Source organism: Hevea brasiliensis, chromosome 15 (genome assembly GCF_030052815.1).
Source record: "Hevea brasiliensis isolate MT/VB/25A 57/8 chromosome 15, ASM3005281v1, whole genome shotgun sequence".
Classification (NCBI taxonomy): Eukaryota; Viridiplantae; Streptophyta; class Magnoliopsida; order Malpighiales; family Euphorbiaceae; genus Hevea; species Hevea brasiliensis.
Window position 1 is genome coordinate 17,244,799 of NC_079507.1, and position 17,931 is coordinate 17,262,729.

Genomic DNA, 17,931 nt, shown 5'->3' on the forward strand with positions numbered 1-17,931 from the left:
TGACACTTATGACAAGCACATGGAGTTTACTCTTGTCAATGCATTGTCATAAATCATATCAGTGCATATAATCTTTAGACCTGAGATAACACAGTTATCTTGTATATAGGTGGTTTGAGTTTGATACTGCTTTCATACTTGTACTATGTATGGGTATATGGGCATGTGTTGGCTCCTACTAGTTTTATATAGAGGTAGGTGTTGATCAAGATGGAATCTATTCCTCTAAGTAAAAAGGGATAAAATCCTATGTTCATTTAATTGTTTTTGATGTTTCAAGTTCCTGGCCAGGACAGATAAATTTAATCAGAAAAGAGTTTCTGATGAGAAAATCTTTTTAATTAAGAACTGGAATTAAAAGAGAACATAATATTCATAGCAAATGGAGTTTGACATAAACAATGACTCCAGCTTGAGTTGGGATTTTGTAACAGAGAGATTCTAGTGCATGGTAACATATGATTATAGGTTCATTTAAGGTAAACCTTATTACTAATTGGGTGGCCATGGCATGCTATGCTAGGTGTTAACTATGGTCTATGAGGTACATAAAATGATTTAGAGAAATTATTTATGGTAAGAAACAGTTCTGCTGATATTAAGAGTTGATATCATATCTCATTGCCAATTAGTGATGAGCCTAGTAAGTCACACAAATACACAAGTTATCACCTAATTAAATATGATTTAATTAATTAATTAAAGAGTTTAATTGATTAATTAAATAAGTTTGGTTTGCAATTAGATTGCAAAGTCCCTAGCATGACTTGAAGCCAAATCTAAGTTATTGGATGTATAGTATAAGTTAAATTTATATTTAAAGTGTTTAAATATGAATTTAATTAATGAGAAATTAATTAATAAAGATTAATTAATTGATTTATATTTGATATAAATTGATTAGAGGAAGACAAATAATTATTTTGGGTTGAGAACTCAAAATTAAGACACATGGGCTTTTTGGTCATTTCATAGGGTGACATGTGGCACCATGAGATGGTGACACTTAGTATTACACATAAGCCTGCCAAATATTTTTTAATCATGTAAGATGATTAAAATTAAGATTAAATATAGGTTTAATACTTGGCACAATGTGATTGGGTCAATTAAACCTAGAACCAATCAGAGGGTGACATGTGGCAAGAGTTTAATGTGTCAATCTAGCTATATAAGTATTGTTATGAAAAAGAAAACAACACAACCAGTAGCTATCCTCTTTCTGCCGCCACCCAAAGGCTCCTCTCCCTCTCTTCTTCTTCATCTCTCATCAATTCCAAGAGATTAGCAAACAATCTCTTAAATTAAAAATACTAGAAATTATTTCTAGAGTCCTGTTTACACCTTTAACCACTTAAAAGGCAAAACTTGATTTTCTAATTAATAGAAAAAGCTTTAGAAGCTGTTCAAGGGCTGCCATAGTTGAACTTGGTGTGGACAAGCTAGAGGGACGACATCTGGTGTCCTAAAAACGCATTTGAAAGGCACAAATACACTGCAGTGCATTAAGAAGTTAGTGTATTTGTTCTCGATCTAATCTAGGGTTCTAAAATTAATCTGATTAATTTTAAAATCTTAAATGGCAAATGCAGATCCAAAAACATATTAAAAGAGTTTTAATATGTTGTTTATCATTGAAATCAAATAGATAAAAATAAATCTTACATGATGCATGTGACCCTAGGTGAAAATTTTTGAATTCAATTGTGTAAACTTGTGTTTTTTATTCTTTTGCTCCTTCACTTACCACCCACAACAAGATGCTTGCAAATCAAATTGCTCAGCAAGCAACCTCTTCAAGTAAAGTTGCTGGTAAACTGCCTAGTCAACCAGAGATGAACCCAAAGGAGCATTGTAAGGTAGCTACATTGAGAAGTGGAAGAATTTTAGAACAATCAGAGGAAGTGCCAAAAGGGGAAACCTTTAAAAAATCTAAAAGCCAAACAGACAAGAAAGAGGAAGAAGCCAAGAAGGATCAAGAGGAGGAAACTGGGAAGAAACAGAAGCTATCAAAGCCATATCAGCCTCTTCTACCTTTTTCTTAGAGATTCCAAAAAGCCAAATTGGATAAGCAGTTTGGGAAGTTTTTAGAAGTTTTATAGAAATTTTATATCAACATTCCCTTCACCGAAACACTCTCTCAGATGCCATCCTACACCAAATTCCTTAAAGAAATTCTGTCAAAGAAAAAAAAGCTGGAAGACTATGAGACTGTTGTTTTAACAGAGGAATGCAACGCCATATTGCAAAACAAACTGCCTCCAAAGCTAAAGGATCCAAGACGCTTTTTCATATCTTGTCTCATTGGTGACAAGAAAATAGACAAGGACCTATGCGACCTTGGGGCAAGTGAGTTTAATGCCTTTGTCAATATGCCAAAAGCTAGAAGTCGGAGAACTAAAACCCACAACAATTTCATTGCAACTGGCTGACCGGTTCGTTAAATATCCTATGGGAATACTTGAGAACATTCCTATCAAGGTGGGCAAATTCTTTATTCCAGTTGATTTTGTTATCCTTCAGATGGAAAAGGATGTTCAAATCCCCATCATTTTGGGAAGACCTTTCTTGGCAACCGCCGGAGCAATCATAGACGTAAAAAACGGGTGACTGACTCTCAAGGTAGGGGATGAAGAAGTGGAATTCAACTTGTTTAACACAATGAAGCATAAATTCGAACCTGATGAATGCCTTAGAGTTGACATAGTTGACAAGCAAGTTGAGGAAGAATTTCATAAGACCCATCCTGAAGATCCCCTTGAAGCATGCATTGTGTACAGCCACACAGCGAATGATAAGAACACAGAAATAGCTGCCTGTGCACAATATTTAGCAACTCATCCACTCCTACCCTTGGCTCAAGCTTTCAAGGTAGAGGAGCTGAAGGAGGAACAAACCAAAAGCAATCAGGAGAAAAATTCTGAACAGGTAAAACTCAAACCTCTTCCCTCTATGCTAAGGTACGTATTCCTGGACTCAAATTCTGAATATCCTATTATTATTAATGCCAATCTATTTGAAATAGAAGAGGGAAAATTGCTAAGAGTGCTAAGGACACATAGCAAGAACATAAGGTATAAAATAGAAGACCTGGAAGGGATTCATCCTTCCATTTGCATGCATAGGATACCTATGGAAGAAAATAGTAAACCCACTATTGAACATCAAAGAAGACTTAACTCAAACATGAAAAAAGTAGTGAAAAAGGAAATTTTGAAATTATTAGATGCAGGTATTATATACCCGATCTTTGATAGTAAATGAATTAGTCCAGTGCATGTAGTACCTAAAAAAGGTAGGACAATTGTCATTCAAAATGCAAATGATGAATTAATCACCACTAGGGTGGTTACTAGTTGGCATATGTGTATAGATTATAGGAAATTAAATAGTACCACCAGAAAAAACCAATTTTCTCTTCCTTTCATAGACCAAATGTTGGAAAGATTAGTAACACATTCCTACTTCTGCTACCTAGATGGGTATTCGAGATTCTTTCAAATCCCTATTCACCCAGAAGACCAAGAAAAGACCATATTCACATGCCCTTACGGAACATATGCATATAGAAGAATGCCCTTTAGTCTTTGTAATACCTCTGCTACTTTTTAAAAATACATGATGGCTATTTTTTCTGATTATATTGAAAATATCATGGAAGTTTTTATGGATGATTTTTTTATTTATGGCACCACTTTTGATGATTGCTTAGCTAACCTATCCAAAGTGTTGCAAAGATGTGAAGAATCAAACCTAGTCCTAAATTGGAAAAAATGCCACTTCATAGTAAGAGAAGGCATAGTTCTTGGTCACCTAATATCAGAAAGAGGGATTGAAGTTGACAAGGCGAAAGTTGAAATCATTGAAAAGATGCTACCACCAACATCAGTCAAAGGAGTACGGAGCTTTTTGAGACATGCAGGCTTCTACAGAAGATTCATCAAAGATTTTTCCAAAATAGATAAACCATTGACAAATTTATTAAGTCAAGATGTTCCCTTTGATTTTGATGAAAATTGCTTTGTTTCTTTTAATAGGATAAAAGAAGCCTTGATCTCAACACCCATTATGCAACCACCTGATTGAGAGCTACCATTTGAAATCATGTGCGATGCTAGTGATTATACTGTGGGAGCAGTACTTGGACAAAGGAAAGATAAAAAGCTCTATGCCATCTATTACACCAGCAAGACACTTGATAACGCACAAATCAATTATGCTACCACAAAAAGGAATTTCTAACAGTAGTGTTTGTAATTGACAAATTCAGATCTTACTTAATTGGGTCAAAAGTCAATGTATTCACAGATCATGTTGCCATCCGGTACCTTTTGAACAAGAAGGCGGCGAAACTAAGGCCGATTCGATGGATTTTACTCCTGTAAGAATTTAACGTTGAAATCAAGGACAAAAAGGGATTCGAAAATATAGTAGCTGACCATCTCTCTAGGCTTAAACTGGAATACACAGGAGGCATCGAGGATTTGCTAATTGATGATTCATTTCCCGATGAGTAATTATTAGCCTTATCCCTAGTTCCTTGGTATGTTGATTTTGTGAATTTTCATGTGTGTAGGGTTTTACCACCTAACATGACTTATCAGCAAAAGAAGAAATTTCTACATGATGTGTGATACTATACATGGGAGGAACCTCTGCTATACAAGAGATGCAATGACGGGTTGATAAGACGATGCATATCGGAAGAGGATATAAAGAGTATTCTCCAGCACTGTCATTCATCACCATATGGGGGACACTTTGGCACCATAAAAACAGCAACTAAAATTTTACAAGCAGGGTTTTACTGGCCTAACCTGTTTAAGGATGTGAGATCCTTCGTGTTAGCTTGTGATCAATGTCAAAGAACAGGTAACATTTTCAGAAGGAATGAAATGCCACTGCATGGTATACTCGAGGTAGAAATATTTGATGTGTGTGGGGGATATATTTCATAGGCCCATTCCCCTCTTCTTTTGGAAACAAGTATATTTTGGTTGGTGTTGATTACATGTCAAAACGGGTAGAAGGAATAGTCACGCCAACCAACGATGCCATTCTGCCCTGATATAACAACAAGCCATCATCATTCACAGATGATACACTTGTATTATATAGATGTTTTTAAGTATATTTGTATAATATTTCATAGCATTTAGAATAATAATCTCATGCATAGCCATTAATTTCATTAACTTATGTAAATTCCATTATCAAGCTCTAAATTCTATATTTTCTACATCATTTCAGGTATTTGGGTGAAGTTCACGAGCATAGGAGTGCGGAAGAAAACTTGGAAAGTGAAGGAACGAAAGCATGTTGATTAGTTCATTGGAGCATTGAATTTCAAAAGTTTTCTTCTAGGGTTACATGCATCATGCCACATCTCTTATGTGCCTAATTAATTTCAATGCTCAATTGTATATTAAAACACTTTTAATATGTATTAGGATCTATGTTTGCCATTCAAGATTGTGAATTAACAAATTAATTCATTTAAAACCCTAGTTTAAAAGAGGAGATAGAGCATTAACCTCTTTGATGCACTATGGATGTAATTGGCACCTTTAGGAAGTACCTAAGACTCCAAGTGTTGTCCCTCTAGCTTGTTCACACTAAGATCACCAATGGGCAGCCCCCAATTTGCTTCTCAAGCCTTTGCCAACCAATTATAAATTAGATTCTTACCTTTAGAGAGATTATATGTGTGTATAGGACACTAGAAATAATTTCTAGTAATTTTAATTCAAACAAAACAATTGATTTCTCTTTGAATTGATGAGAAAAGAAGAAGAGAAGAGAGAAAAGATATGTGGCAATACCTTTAGAGAGAAATAAGAGTGAGGGTTTATTTTTTTTTCTTTTCCCTTTTATAATTATGTCATCACTTAAAACCCTTGTCACATGTCATCAACACATTGCATCTAAATTTTAATTGACTTAATCACATTAGCCAAGTGTCAAAGCTAGACTTATATGGTGATACATGATAGTCTTACATGATAGGAAGACAAATGACAAGCTTATATGGTGCCATGTGCCACCATCCCACGGTGCCACATATCACCCTGTGAAATGATCAAATTACCCTTATGTTTTAATTTTGAGTTCTCAAACCAAAATCATTATTTCTTATCTTTTAATTAATTTATATCAAATATAAATTAATTGATTAATCTCTATTAATTAATTTCTCACAATTAAATTCATATTTAAATACTTTAAATATAAATTTAACTTGTACTATACATCTAATAACCTAGATTTTGTTTCAAGTTATGCTAGGGACTTTGCAATCTTATTGCAAATTAAATCTATTTAATTAATCAATTAAACTATTTAATTAATCAATTAAATCACATTTAACTTGGTGATTAACTTGTGTATGTGTGACTCATTATGCTCATCATTAATTGACAATGAGATATGATATTAACTCTTAATATCATCAGACTCTTTCTTACCATGAATGATTTCTCTAAATCATTTTAAGCACCTCATAGACCATAGTTAACACCTAGCACAGCATGCCATGGTCACCCAATCAGTAATAAAGAATACCTTAAATGAACCTATAATCATATGTTACCAGGCACTAGAATCTCTCTGTTACAAAATCTCAATTCGAGCTGGAATTATGGTTTATGTTAAACCCCATTTGCTATGAATATTATGTTCTTTTTTAATTCCAATTCTTGATTAATTAGATTTTCCTGTCAGAAACTCTTTTTTAACTAAATCTCTCTATCCTGGCCAGGAACTTGAAACATCAAGAATAATTAAATGAACATAGGACTTTATCCCTATTTGCTTAGGGTAGCAGATTCCATTTTGATCAACACCTACCTCCATATATAACTAGTAGGAACCAACACATGCCCATATACCCATACACAGTACAAGTATGAAAGAAGTATCAAACTCAAACCACTTATACACTGTCACACCTTACCCCTCTGTAAGGCATAACATGATCCCGTAGAATAACTAATGAACTACCGAACTTCACCTACTGATAACTCATTAAGTACCCTACAAGGGATTTTAAAACAATTTTCTTATTTTTGACAAGTGGTGAGCATTTTCTAATAAGTACTTAAAACATTTAGTTAAATTAAATCTAGTTGGAAATTTTAGCCCATTTTCTTTTTCCGCAAATTTTATAAAAATTTTGACAGAGTTCCCTCTGTATTTTGAGAAAACAGTTCTTCAAATACCTGTAAAAAGCACTTCTAAAAATTTTTCTCAACAACTGTTTTAATTTCACAATCAACTCAATCCATTTCTCAAGTTCAAAATTCAATAATCCTCAATATACTAGCAATACATTTCATTCAAATTAATTAAAATAGTTTCATTCATATTTCATTAGGAACAAAACAATTTAGATACATCCTTATAAAATTTACATTAAGAGAGTTTCAAACTACAATATATATATTACAATTTTATACAAACTTTGTACAAGCTGCTCAAGACCGATTTTACATGTCCATACAATTACGTGCAATACATACATCAAAATGAATATTTACAGTCAGCGTATAAATTATACCCGATAACTTCTAGCAGGTGGCTCCCCTGTCCTCAGCAGCTCAATCTGCTGTTCCTCTAGTCTCTATATCTGCGACAGCATAACAAGCTATCGTTGAGTGGTGAACTCAGTGGTGCACAAACTAATAATTTAAAACTTAATACAATTTATGCTTGACAATTCATAACAAATAGAATTTTAAAATTTCTAGATTCTTCAAAATCCATGACCTTCAGAAATCAACATTTTCATTTATGCAATTTATTCATTCGAATAACATTTTGATCAAATAGTAACTATTTATTTACATTTCTTTTAAATTCCGAGACAATGCAAAAATTTTTGAATCATTAACAAATTATTTATTTTAATTACAATTTATCAAATTATGCATAATTTAAAGGGCATTGCCAACAATACACACAGTCGAACCCATGACCCAAAATTCGAATAGATGCCGTGTTGTACACCACGACATTTCACATTCTCCCAATAACCGAGGCTAAAAGGGAGAAACAAAGACTAGCTAGTATATATGAGTACTCATTCACATCATTCCCCAACTGGCAAGCCAGAGAGGAAGAAACTCGCCCCATCAAGTGGAGGAGTTATCTCACTAGACAAGCTAATGAGAATTCACAACATATTTTGTCACGTCAACTGTGGTTTCAAATCATATTCAAAACAATTTTTATTTACAAAGTGTTTACAAATCATCAGCATATTTAATCATCATAAATTCATGTTCAAGGTTGGCAACACATCAAACTTAATATTTACAATCATCAAAGCAATGCAATAAATCCTTAAATGCATAAGAAAATTTATATTCAAATTATACAATTTCATTCAATAAGTTAAAATTCTCAACACAACAAAAATCATGAATCATATAATAATTTATTTCAAATCAATTTGGAATTGAAAAAAAGAAACAACAAAAGAGTTAGTTGTGCACAAATCTCAAATGAGTCGCCTGTTGGCCTTGACTCGACTCATCGGGTTCTGTCCCGGTATTCTTTTCCACTGAAACACATAATTTTGTAGTGTTTCAGTACCATAATTTAACATAAATCCAAAATAAATTTAACTTCACTTTTACCTAGCTCTAACGTGCTAAATTTGACGTTCTTGAAATTTTGTGTTTCGAGTTACTATTCACTGCACTATTCAAGTCAAATTGTTGACTTTTAAGGCTTAATAGAAATGGGAACTCCAACTTCACCCACATACCACATTTTGGCCATTAAACTTGTTGGTTTTTGTCATTTTCTCAAAGCTTAAGTCATTTTGGCAAAATTGCCAATTTTCGGTTTTGGTGCTCCGAAGTTGCACTGTTCCATTGGTCAATCTACTGTTGGAATTTGGCAAAACTTCCTTCATAGAAAATGTTCCTTATTGTCTTAAGTGTATTCTCAATTTTGGATCACCCCAATCGGAGTTTTGTAGCTCAAGTTATGGCCAAAATACAATTACTGTTCACGTCCACTGTTCATGCTGAGATTTTAGTTCTGGCAGATTTTTGGTCCAACTTTGTTCAGTAATTTGATCAAGTTAAGTTCATAATTTGGTCTATTTTTCTTCATATGAAATGTTCTACTATGTCTTAGGTTTCCATCGGTTTAAGAATCGCCTAAATCAGAGTTTTCTAAAGAGAGTTATAGCCATTGGAACTTTACTGCTCAATGGCAATTCTGCAAAATCGCAGGTATAGTAACTCCACTTTGCTCAATAATTTGACTAGGTTAATGGCATAATTTGGGATGGTGTTCTTCATGAAAGTTTTAGGTCTATATCTTATTTAATTTCTGATAAAATTTTAGGTCAATTTGACCTTCCTAGCTCGAGTTATGACCAAATGAACGATTCTTGTTCATTTGGTCGATTTAATGCGATGTGACTGCTCTCATTTCACTTTGGTCAATTGGTTCACCAAGTTTTAGTCAGTTCTTGGGCATGGTTCCTTAATGAAAATTGTGTCATTTTATGTCTATTTTCATCCCCAATTGGTGGCATATCAATTGGGTTTGTAAAATTTCCGTTTTGGTCCTTCAAAGTGGGTTTGGTCATCTTGCCCAGTGCATGACCATTTGACCTACGAATTTGGTTTTCATTCCAACAATTCCCACACATCTATTTTGGTCATTATTGACCATTTTTCATTTCACAATAGGTCAAACATGCCATTTACTCATTTCTTACATTTTTTGTTCACAAACCCTAAGTCCCAAAACCCTAACTCACTAAGTTGTTTCATTTAATCAATTCAATGCCTATATACATGCTTCTTTAACTCTATCAAGCTCATATACACCTTTAAGTCCATCAAATTCATGCACACACATCAAAACCCTAGCTAGATGAGTTTTGCTTTAATCCTCCAACAATTAATTTCTTTTCATTTTAAGTTTATTTACAAGCTCAATAAGTTAGAAATGTAAGAATCAAACTCAAATTATCAAATTTGATTACTAACCTTTTATATAGAATTTCCAAGTCTTTATTTCTTCAATTTTTCCTTTTCTTTCTTGCTCCAATCTTCTTTTCAAGACTCAAAGACAAGGTTTAACATGAGGAACTAGGAAAATTTATGGTGTAATTTATGGTTTTAAAAGCTTAAATATAAGCTTTAATGGTGGAAAAATAAAAAGAAAGGGAGAGGAGAGCTTGGAAGATGAGTGTTTTCTATTTTTTTTTCTTTTCTTTTTCTTTTATATCTTTAGTCTTATGGAAGACCACAAAAGCTAATTTAATAAATAATTTAATTAATTTATTTATGGCATCATGCATGAGGTCATGCATGATGTCATCACCCTTGACTTTTCCATTTTTTTTTATTTTTTTATTTTACTATTAATTCTTTAATTTAATTCTCGATTCCGAAATTTTCTTTTCTCCGTTTTTATTTGACAGTTAGGTCAGGAGTCAGCTCTCGGGGTCAATTGACCAAATTGCCCCTCGCTGGTTCATCCCGGTTTGTAAATAATCCAATATTTCTTCCGGCTCCCTGACCTAATTATTTGACTGACTTAACAGTTCTTTTTCGTGATTTTCTCTTTTCCACTGTGTTCATAAGGGTCCTAAGGACCGCACGTCACTTTACGGTTGAAATTTGAGTTTAAAAGCGACTTGTGATCGTTCCCAAGGAGGTCACCCATCGCTGTGACTCTCGGCTCGTTTAACTTCTTCTGTTCTGTTTTTCTTATTTATACTCAACTAATTGAACATTACTAATTATTTGTGTTTATAGCTTCTCTAATTGACTTAAGTGTGGTTCTAATCCCCTTAATTGTCCGGGTCGACACCGGAACAGTGAAATCTACTAGGCTATGCAAATGGGGGTGTTACATACACAAGATAACTGTGTTATCTCAAGTCTAAAGATTATATGCACTGATATGATATATGAAAATGCATTGACAAGAGTAAACTCCATGTGCTTGTTATATGCGTCACTGGTTCAGCCCACTTATCATGTATAAGTGCCTATCATGTTTGTTATATGGCATGAGACTGACCATTCCATCTTATTTATATGTCATATCAATACCTTGGGAACAAACATGATTACAATCTTTCAGGATAAGTCATGTCCTTATTGTGAAGTATCCTCGATTGTGAATCAATTTATGATACTTTGTGCTAGAAATATTATCACTCATATTCTTTACAACTGAAGAATAGAATTTCTAACAAAATATCAATGGACCTTTTCTATTACACATAAATACATTATGTAAATGGAAAAGTGAAATTTCCTTTTATTAATAAAATATGTACAAGATACATACTAAATGATATGCTCTAGGGCATACTACTAAAATCTCCCACTAGCACTAGAGCCATTCATTACAATATCTTAGATCCATCTTCTCAAGATGTTGGTATAACTGAGCTTGTGACATAGGCTTCGTGAATGAATCAGATGAATTTTCAACTGATGCTCTTTTCTACATGGCTACATCGCCTCGCCCAACTATTTTTTTGATAATGTGGTAGTGTGTCACATTCTACCCCTCCGTAAGGCATAATATGATCCCGTAGCACACCTAATGAATTACTGTACTTCGCCTACCGATAACTCATTAAATATACTACAAGGGATTTTAAAACAATTTTCGTTCTGTAACACCCTCCCTGTATCAACTCCGTACATTCTACTGTTTCGGTGACCGGTGTCGGTCTGGACAGCTAAAACGTCCGGAAAAATATTTAAACTAAAGTCAGAAATCATAAATAACTTAAATATTAATAAGAAAAATTTAGTAAAAATTTTAGAAATAAAATACAACCGAGTTAAACGAGCCGGTGCCCTAGCGATGGGTAACCCAGAGGCAAGTTGCGGTTTTCGCAACTAGGAGCCCTAGACCCAGGGAAAAAATTATAAAATAATTTTTGGGACTCCAGAGAAGGGTTATTGAGGTTCCCATGGCATTAGAATGCCAAGAAAATACCTAGAAAAAGTTTTCAATCGGTACAGACAATTTTGACCCGTTAAGCCAAACGGAGGGCATTTTGGTCATTTCGCCTTCAGAGGTGATTTTTGACTGACTTGTCCAGTTAAGTAAATAATTATTATGACCTAAAATGTGAATAAATATTGCTAAAAATTGAATTGAAATTAAGTAGAAAAGAAAAGAAAAGAAAAGAAAAATGAAATAAAATGCCAAATATGACATAGTATGATGTCATTTAAAAAGCCTTATCCAATCATAATAAAACAATCAATTAATTAAGTAATAAAAGAGACTAAATGAAGACCAAAAGGACCAAAACCCAGCAGCCTCCCTCCTCATCCTCTTACCAGCCGAAACCCTTGCACACCCAAACCTCCATTGACAAGCTCATTTCCTTCCTTATTTCACCTTAAACCCTAGACACCTTTCACTAAAAACTTGTCTATACCTCTTGGGAAGTGTTTGGCAGCCAAGAAAAGGAAAGAAAGTGAAGTTTTGAGCTTGGGAAAAATTCTGCCACTTAAAGGTTAGTGCACTATATACCTAAACCTCTTTAATTTCATGAATAGGGACTTGAACTTAGTAAGAAAATGTAATTTAAATGAACAAAACTCATGTGTATGTGTACATGAATTTCGGCTGCCCTATTGAAGGAATAGGAATGAGTGTTTTGTTGGACTTAGAGTGAATTAGAAATGTTTTTAAGATATATAGATACATGGATAATAAATTGGTATGCTAACTAAGGCATTTTGTAGAAAACATAATGTGAAGCTAGGGTTTTGAGAAGTGAAAATTTGGCTTGGCTTAGGAAATTGTTAGAGAACATTTTAATGGTCAATTAGTGACCATTTTAGGTAAGTTGACCATAATATGGACTGAAAAATAGCATGACAAAGAGAATGACTATGCTGCCTAGGGACAGCAGCAATGGTGACTGAGATTCCAGTCCAATTAGACAGCCATAACTTTGGTTGTGTTGGTCCAATTGGTGTTTGGCCAATTGGACATGAAACTAGGCTTGTAATGGCACATTTTTGCTGAAGAAACCATGCCCAAAAGACCAAAGCAAGAGGAACAAAAGTTGGCCCCAATCCGGATACCCTGCAACAGCATCTGCAGAAATGACCAAATGAACAGTAACTGTTCATTTGGCCATAACTCACTGTAGATATGGTCAATTGACCTGAAATTTTTACAGCAACAAGTTAAGACATAGACAAACAACTTTCATGAAGAAACCTACCCTAAATTATGGCCAGAACCTAACCCAAATGGCAATCACAGTCACTGTTCATGGTACTGTAGATTTGGTAATTCTGCAGTTTTGGAAATCCGGCCAGCTGTGGTTTTTGGACCATATCTGGAGCTACAAAACTCCAAATGGAGTGATTCAAAAAAGGAAATTTAACTAGACAAAATAAGGAACAACTTTCATGTTTGTCATTTCTTCAAATTCCCACTGCAACAGTGCTTAATGGAACAGTAAACTTATGCTTCAAAAACTGAAATTTTCTGCCCTCTTGGTTTTAAGTTAGAAATGGTAATGGTGACCAATTCTAACAAGTTTTAAATGTAAAATGTGGTATATTGGGAGTGCCAAAGTCAATGTATATATTTTCTATCCAAAAGTCAACATTTTTGTTGACCAATGAGGTGAATAGTAACACCAAAACTTGAAATTCACAAATTGAAGAATTTAAAAGTTTCAAATACCCTAGTATACCTAACAAGATTGGTTTGGATAGTTTGGCATGCCAATAGGGTTCGATTAGCGATCGCACATGGCAATATGCCGTTATGTGATTTTATGGCTTACAGCCATTCTGACCTTGTATTGAAATTTGGCCTTGTGCCTGATGTATTCTGAGTAGTTAGCTATTACATTGCACACCGGAGATGCATATGTGACCGATGGTGTGACGACGAGGTACTAGATACCCGATGCCGTTACCGTTTATCGATCCGATGCGTCTAGTGTAGGTTACTTGGGGCAACCAAATGAATAAAAGTGGACAAAGTTAATGATATATAAATTCAAAACAAATAAAACATATACACTCACTACATATTTATTTTCTTGCTATTTCTTTTATTTTATTATTGCACCACTAAGCATTATTGCTTAGCGCGTTACTTTTGCCACGCGTAGGTACTGGAGATACAGATCGTGAGCTCGATGAACCGCAGATCGGTGAGTCCATCCTGCGATTCATGCGATGTCCGTGTCACCTTAACTTCTGCAGTGCATTGGTAGGACGCTAGGTGTCATTTTGGTGATTTGTAATTAAATTTTATTTTCTCATATGTATTTAGATTATGTAATGTATTTAGATGTTCATGTAAATGATGAAAACGGTGTTTGTAAATGGAAAAGTAAATGTTTATTTGTGATTTATATGTGATCATCACATGTGATGGATGATTGAGAACTAAAATTGAAATGTTGTTGAGATCTTGATATTGAGATTTTGTTGATGAATTGAAGTTGGGATTGTTTGGAAATTATTTGGAAGTGTTTTTAACAGGTTCCGAAGAACTGTTTTCTCCATTTTTAGCTGATACTCTGCCGGATTTTCTTTAAAATTTTCGGAACCTCAAATAAATTATGATTTCAATAAATGACTTAAATGAGTTATCTTTCGCAAATTATATTAAAAAACATGATATAAATTAATTAAGGTATATTAGAGTGTGCCGGTACACCGTGTGGCATTACTTACTCGGGTATACTGTACACGGGTAAGGGGTGTCACACGTTCATTTTGAAAGTGGTGGGTAAATTTTTCACAGATATTAAAAACCTTTATTTGACACTAAGTCATAAATCAAATTTTTGGATATTTAAAATCCCCGTAATTTTTACAAAAATTTCGGCAGAGTATCGGCTGTATTTTGAGAAAATAAATCTTCAAAACCTGCAAAGAAAAACACTCCTAATATTTTTACTTAACCACCACTCCAATACAAATCATTTTCATATCCCCATTCAATGCAATTAACTCAATCCAATTTTTTTTTAAGCCATACTTAGCATAAAGAAAACCATATGGATTTCAAAACTCAGGAAGAAATTTGGATATTACAATAATTTGCATTTTAATTATATACCCAAAATAATATTACAAAAGTTTTTGTATAACTGCTCAAATAAATTACATACATATAATTACATGCATACATCAAAACCTATGTACAAGGGTATACCTATGATATACTTAGAGCTAATCTGAATGTGTCTTCAAGGCGTAGCTACATAAAATCTCACTCAGTTGCTCTATCTTTACTTTCACCTGCGATAGCATACAAAGATATCATTGAGTGGTGAACTCAGTGGTGCAAAACTATAATTTAAAACATAGTACAATATACCTTAAGAAAATTATAGCAAAGAATTTAAAAATCTGGATATTCATCAATTTCTAAAAATCAAAATATTCGTTGCCAATAAATCATTTGTTAAAATGACTTTGAGCAAGAAATTCAATTTATCAAATCACAACTGAACATTTAAAGTAATTCCAGCAATTATGGAAATAAGGATTAATTCCAATAAAATCAATTATGCATAAATCCCATTTGAAATCGAAATTCTTTACTATTCAAAAACCATTCTTTATCTCACTAATTATGCAAGACTAATCCGTAAGGGCTATCTTCAGGGTGATTGTAACTCTCTATGGTTGGGGAGATCGAATCGAGATTCTAACTCCCTATAGTCGGGGAGGTTGAATTATCGTGCACAGTACACAACACAATAATGAAACTTCCGAAAGGGCCAATGAAAAACTTAAATCTAACCTCTAATAAGAGGAGAATCTAAGCCTGTGCACATACCATGGTATTCAAAACAAAACAAAGCTAACTCCATTGTCTCCTCAACAAATGAGAGAGATGGGTAATAACCTAGTCAAGCATCTATAGTGAGATATAAAACAATATCATGAATCTCAGCACAATTCAATTCAATGTCAATTCCAATATCCAATAATTTTTATGCTCATCACAATTCAAAACATATTTTCTCACAATTTTTCCAAAACTAATTTATTCAATCCACAACAATGCTTAATAATTGTTGAAATATCATTTCACAAAGCTAAATTCATACATACTATAACAATTTCAATAATCATTGAATTAAATTCAATACTTGATAAACATAATATATAAGGAAAATAACATCATTTGATATGAAATATTCAGAACAAAATCAATTAAAAACTAGTTGTGCACAAACCTTTTATGAGTCGCCTCTTGGCCTTGAGTGTTTCTTTCTCATTTTCAGTGTCTTTTCTAACTAAAACACACAATTTAAAGTGTTTCAGTACTTGTTTAAATTATTTCAAATAAGAAATTCTAAAAATTAAATTTTTATTGGTTACAATTTATTTCACTAGTCAACCTATAATGTTGAATTTTCATACACACTAGGTGGCTTGATTTTAATGTTATCAATATGTCATATTTTACATTCCTCAATGTTGGTATATGTTGTCAATTTCATTTCAAAGCTTATTATATTTTATTGTAATTTTTTAGATTTTTGTACATTATATTGACCTAGCTGAATAACCTAGTTCTCTCAATTTCTGGGTTCTGGTCAAAATTACAATCTTGTAGGTCTATGTCTTATTGAACTTTTGGCACTAATTTTAGGTCATTTGGAGTTTTCTGGACCAAGTTATGGTCATTTTGCTAATGCTGGACAAATTGTACTTATATTACAAACTTATGTCATTTTTAGGTCATTTCCAATTCTGGCAGGTTTTGTAACTGAACTTGGGCAAGCAAATTAACTTACTTAAGGTCATTTTTGGGCTTTGGTATCTTCATAAGAGTTGTAACTCTATGTCTAAGCTTTCCAATGGTATAAATATAAGGTCATTTGCACCTGTTTTGAATGAGTTATGGCCAAAATACTGGCTACTGTTCAAATGGTCAATTTTTAGGTTTGCAAGGTTGCAAATCCGGATTAGGTCAGTTTTAGTGTCACTTTTCGGACAGAATTTAGGTATGCTTCCAACATAAAAGTTTGCACATTTTGTGTCTAGTTTCACCTCCAATTGGCCTCATACAAATTGGGATGACACATTTAGGGTTATAGGCTCAATTGCATACTGCCCTTTACATTTTCCTCAAACACCAATTCAAATGCACATTCAACTTGTTCTAGCTTACTTTCCATACCTAATTCTGATTTTATACATTATCATATTCATCAATCACTTTACATTAAAGTCAATTTGGGTAGAATACAATTACCTTTAATACACCAAATATAATCCTAATTCACAAAGTCCAATTCTAACAATGTATACACAAACACTTCTAAATATTACATATAACCTCCAATACTAAATTACATACATATTCATCAATCCTTAATACCACAATTCATCAAACAACTTCATGAAATTATGCACTCTTCATGGAACCAAAAGGCTGCCGAAATGCTCCAAATTACCAAAGTCTTCACAATTTCATTCAACCCTCAAATCAAATACTCAAACACACATAAACATAGAATTAATTTACTAACACATCAAATTATTCTAATCAACTATAATTCCCATCAAATTCATATAAGAACAAACCTCTTACCTTTCACTTCCATGGCAGCCCAAAATTGGATATATCAATAACTCCTCAAAACTTTAAAATTTCTTCACCAAATCACTTATCTCAATCTAAACATAAATTTTACTCGAGAAAAACTTTAAAATTTCTTCAGCAAATCACTTATCTCAAACTAAACATAGACTTTACTCGAGAAAGGAAGGAGTTTGGACACTTACCTCTTTTGGAGCTTGCACAAATCTTCACCAAAACTCTTCTTTCTTGTTCCCAATATGTTGCCCAAGTTGTGTAGAATAACTTTAGTGAAGGAACTTTAAGAAATGGAAGCTTGGATCATGGAGAGGGAAAGCTTGGTTGGGA

The 17,931-nt window shown here is 33.4% G+C and overlaps 2 protein-coding genes across 2 annotated transcripts in view; both read left to right on the plus strand.

Moving 5' to 3' along the window:
* Positions 1-5,546, plus strand: part of LOC110660366 (secretory carrier-associated membrane protein 4) — a 30,319-nt gene extending 24,773 nt beyond the window's left edge. The window contains exon 13 of the mRNA XM_021818658.2: positions 5,251-5,546. The gene's annotated coding sequence lies outside the window, so the exon portion shown is untranslated. The remainder of the gene's footprint in view (positions 1-5,250) is intronic.
* LOC131174021 (uncharacterized) lies at positions 2,359-4,082 on the plus strand. The gene is made up of 3 exons (XM_058137049.1): positions 2,359-2,606; positions 2,697-2,928; positions 4,038-4,082. The coding sequence occupies exons 1-3, from the start codon at positions 2,359-2,361 to the stop codon at positions 4,080-4,082; spliced, it is 525 nt and encodes a 174-aa protein (XP_057993032.1).
* Positions 5,547-17,931: the final 12,385 nt, after the last annotated feature.

What these genes read in the sequence shown, in the direction of transcription:
- LOC131174021 (XM_058137049.1), top strand. Translation starts at nt 2,359, where the DNA reads ATGCCTTTGTCAATATGCCAAAAGCTAGAAGTCGGAGAACTAAAACCC. An exon ending in ATCATAGACGTAAAAAACGG is followed by an intron (nt 2,607 to 2,696) that starts GTGACTGACTCT and finishes TGAATGCCTTAG; the next exon opens with AGTTGACATAGTTGACAAGC. An exon ending in AGGAGAAAAATTCTGAACAG is followed by an intron (nt 2,929 to 4,037) that starts GTAAAACTCAAA and finishes TTCTTTTAATAG; the next exon opens with GATAAAAGAAGCCTTGATCT.